Source organism: Neophocaena asiaeorientalis, unplaced genomic scaffold, assembly GCF_003031525.2.
Source record: "Neophocaena asiaeorientalis asiaeorientalis breed wild unplaced genomic scaffold, Neophocaena_asiaeorientalis_V1.1 scaffold760, whole genome shotgun sequence".
Taxonomy (NCBI): Eukaryota; Metazoa; Chordata; class Mammalia; order Artiodactyla; family Phocoenidae; genus Neophocaena; species Neophocaena asiaeorientalis.
This window is the reverse complement of record NW_020174640.1, coordinates 231,551-235,600: the sequence shown is the minus strand read 5'-3', so window position 1 is coordinate 235,600 and position 4,050 is coordinate 231,551. Positions and strand designations below refer to the sequence as shown.

General features: G+C 52.3%; 1 protein-coding gene across 2 annotated transcripts; it reads right to left on the bottom strand.

Moving 5' to 3' along the window:
* Positions 1-78: 78 nt before the first annotated feature.
* On the bottom strand, positions 79-3,740 carry IL2RG (interleukin 2 receptor subunit gamma). Of its 2 annotated transcripts, none has more exons than XM_024758111.1 (8): positions 3,561-3,740; positions 3,213-3,366; positions 2,810-2,997; positions 2,466-2,605; positions 1,899-2,061; positions 1,226-1,340; positions 909-978; positions 79-567 (listed from the first exon to the last, which is right to left on the bottom strand). In XM_024758111.1, the coding sequence occupies exons 1-8, from the start codon at positions 3,697-3,699 to the stop codon at positions 391-393; spliced, it is 1,146 nt and encodes a 381-aa protein (XP_024613879.1). In that variant the 5' UTR covers positions 3,700-3,740; the 3' UTR covers positions 79-390. The 2 variants fall into 2 exon arrangements, with proteins under 2 accessions (XP_024613879.1, XP_024613880.1); XM_024758112.1 differs by having other exon boundaries at positions 85-567; positions 3,557-3,608.
* Positions 3,741-4,050: the final 310 nt, after the last annotated feature.

Genomic DNA, 4,050 nt, shown 5'->3' with positions numbered 1-4,050 from the left:
TCCCCTCGGCACCATGCCTCCCACCCGCATTGCACCCCACGTTTCCATTGCTCCCCCCGCAACAGCAGACTTCCTTGATGATTATCAACAGAACTTTTATTTCTCATTCGTTTCTGGAACAGTTGAAGGGTAGATGGAAAGGGGGAGGGAGGGAGGGACAGCAGAAGCAATGCTGTGAGGAGGAAGGGCTGGGCTGGGGGAGATGAGAAACATGGACAGGGCAAAGGGGCAATTCTCAAGTAGGAGATATTGAATGAGAAGGCAGTTATAGGGGGCACAAAATTCAAAATCAGCCACAGGGGGGCGAGGTGAGCCCTGGACCCAGGTTGGTTGGACGAGGGCAAGTTAGTAAAATTTAGGGCTACAGGGCCCTGGGGTTCTGTCAGGGTGTCAGGGCTCAGGTTTCAGGGTGTAACATGGAGGAGCCCAGTAGGGGCTATGCTGGCTGCAGGGGGAGCCCCCAGGCCCTTCCCCTCCTTTTGGGGGGATCTCACTGACGTGGCAAAGCCGTTCACTGTAGTCTGGCTGCAGACTTTCTGCCAGTCCCTTAGACACACCACTCCAGGCCTAAAGACAGATATCTCCAGGTCAGGGCTCAATTAGGAGCAGGAAGTAGAAGACCCAGGCTCTGTGCCAGGGGAACTCTCCCAAGATCTGCAACCACTGTGATTACAGAAGGGACACACACACTCCTGGGCCCTCAATACCACTGTTTCCATCTGCCTCAACCAATCTAGGATCAGTTCTTCTGGGTGTCTCGCTGCGTCTAGCCTATCCCCCAACTGGTCGGCCACATCCTGTTAGTGCAGGCCTCCCTCCCCTCCCCTCTGCCCCCCATGCTCTGTCTGTCTAGCTGGCAGGCAGTTGGCCATTGACAGACTGCAGTCTGCCTATGACAATGTTCTCACCGAAAAGTTCCCGTGGTATTCAGTAACCAGATCCTCTAGGTTCTTGAGGGTAGGAATTCGGGGCATCGTCCTGAGTGGGGAGAAAGAGGAAGCAGGAACACATAGGTTACGCTCTTTTATTACCCTTCTCGCAGTTCTCCCACATGGAATGAAGCGATTCTGTGTTGTCTGCGCCTGCATCTTCCTTCCATCACCATGCCCACTTGGGTGATCCCTCATTCCTTACTGTCCCGCCCTCTACTCCTGGAGACCCGGTAACAACCCTCTTCCCCTATTCCCAGCCCCCACCTCATTTTTCTGGGATTCCGAATTCTCACCGTTCCAGCCAGCAGTACAAACAGATGAGGCTCACGATAAATGCCATGGGGACAACGGGGATCAGCACAGTTTTCCACGCAGACAACGAAAGAGTCTCAGGATTCTCAGGATTCTCTATGGAAAAGAGGAAAGGAAAAGAGACCGAACATTTGTAGCGCCCCTACTACGTGCCAACATTTAGAGCCCCAGCTTGGTGCCAGACACTGTGCCAGACGCTATCTGTATACTTAATCCTCATAACTCCTGAGCGGGGCGGGGAGCAATTATTATCTCCATTTTACAGATGAGGAAACAGAATCAAAGAGGTGAGTGATGTGCCCAAGGTCAAAGAGGTAGGAAGTGGCAGAGGCAGATTTAAACCCTAGATTTGCCTGATTCCAAAGCCATCTTTACCATGCAGGCTTTCCGGGAATGCTGCAGGGAAATTTTATACATTCTGTATCCCCTTTGAGGACCCCCTCAGCCTCCTTCCCAATCCACCCCCCTACTGTAACAACACACTGATCCAACCCTACACAGAAAAATCCTGCTTCCTGGGGGTTGGAGTTGAACAGTGAGGGGAGATGAGCCACCAAGTTTGGGGGCTTAGGGGTAGGGAGGTAGGGCAAAAGACAGTGGTGCTAGAAAGGTTCCTGGGCTCATGGTCGGGGTGATGCATTAGGCCCATTTTACCCTTTGAATTATTGCTGCCCCAGTGAACGGGGCAGCTCCAGTCACTCCATTGCTGAGCGCTTCCACAGAGTGGGTTATAGCGGCTTCGAACACGGAACGTGTAGAATTTCTGTGCATCCACGCTAGGCAGAGAGAAGCTATGTCTGTGATCCACGGCTTGTTCCTTGAGGAGAAAGAGGGTGAGGGAAAGATGGGTGTCTATAAAAGAAGGGAGAATGGAAACTGCTGCCCCCCACCCCCACCCCAGGTCATCTTCTGGTTTTTCCCAGTTTCTCCCTCCTCTCTTGACTACTCAAGCCACACTGCTCCCTTCACTGCCTAGAATTTAATGCCTCCTTAAAGGCTTGCCTTTGTTTACTTGCCTTTCTGGCTTTGGGAAGAGCATGGGTAGGGAAACCTTGAGGAAAACTCACTGGTGATGAGAGGGAAAGGAGTCAGAGGAGGGTGGAAGGTGGGCAGGGGAACTGGGAGGCACAGAACAGGAGCTGGGGATCAGACCTTCCTATTGGCTAATTGAATCCTTCATCCCCACTTGCTCAGCCTGAGCTGCTATCCCCACTCACTCACAGTCCAGCTGTGGTCCCGGTCACTCCGGTACTGCACCAGGTGCTCCAAACAATGGTCCAAGTGTCTGTTGCTCCAGCTCAGTTCTAGCTGGAATTCACTCAGGTTGCGAAGTGTCAGGTTCTCCGGAGCCCAGGGGATCACTGGAGATATGTGTGCGTGTGTGGTCATTCCCCTGGCCTAGACAAGTCAGGATCCTGAAGGCAGTGCGCCTGAGCCCTCCTCCCTTCCCCATTCTATTCCTCGCCTCTTTTCTGCCCAAGTACCCTTATGGTGAAAGAACACTAGTTTATATACCCCTTTCCTCAATACCCCACAATATCCTTTGACCCTCCTTTCCAAATTACCCAGATCCTGCAGTTTTAGCAACTGTTCGGGCTGCCTCCTGTGTTCCCATGGGTCCTGGAGCTGGACAACAAATGTTTGGTAGAGATGGATCTCCTTTTTTCCAAACCAACAGCCAGAAGTGATCCCTTCAGAGAATAGATAGTGGCCACACTCTTGGAGTTTATCATCATCATTAAAGTTCTTGTACCTAGAGAAGGATTTCAAGGAAGAAGAACAGTGAGGTAGGTAAACTTGGGTACTCCGGATTTCCACAGCCCAGCCTCAGCTCCTCTGAACTGACTTATGACTCACCCCACGAGAAAACAGTGGGGAGCCTGGGATACTCTTGGTCCCCACGCAGTCTCTCACATCTAGCCCACCTCCTCTTCCTCCCCCTTGTGATTCCCTCTCCCCTTCTCATACCCATAATGCAGAGTCAGGTTGGTGCGCTGGGGCTCAGAGCTGCTGTTCCAGGTGCAATTCATGTACTCGACATTGAACACAAAACACTGAACCTTTGGGAGGGGCAGAGTGGAAACATTGAGGGTCCCAGCGGGTGTAGAGGTCAGGAAGAAGTCTAGGTTGGGGAGAAAATGAAGTGGGGGAGGGGAAGAGAAGACACGATGGTCAGAAGAAGCAGCGTGAGACAGGGAACCCTTCCCCTTGCCCTCCCCATGGTACTCTTAAAACTCTGCCCGCATCCTTCTAATGTCCAGTGGCAGGTTCCAGAATTCAGTAGGACCCCTCCCCACAGCTTCCCTTCTCACCAACCTCCTCCAGTCCCAGGTTTCCCACCAGCTGTGATGTCTTCATTCCCATTGGGCGTGAGGACCTTTGGGTTCAGCCCCACCCCCAGCAGAGGCAGCTGCAGGAATAAGAGGGATCTGAGTGGCAATCGTGGCTTCAACATGGCGCTTACTCTTCGTTCCCTGGGTGTAGACTGTGTCAGGAACCTGGGCCCCTTACCCACTACCCCTCCCCACCCACACATTTCCTTCTGTCATAACTTCCGGTGGAAAGAACCTTAGAAGCCAGGGCTTTACGGATGTGTGCCCTGGTGAATGTGTGCTATGACACAGGCTAAATCCTCTGGGAGATTAGGTGTTAATCTAATCTGTAGAAGTAACACCACCACTGTAATGTGGTGTTAAGTAGAGACTAAAGCTGGGTATCCAATATTGTCACAGACCCAAGAAGCCTCAGACTACCTAGATCCTGGGAAGGATCTGCTCATCACCACCACCATTCCCGGCCACCTTCT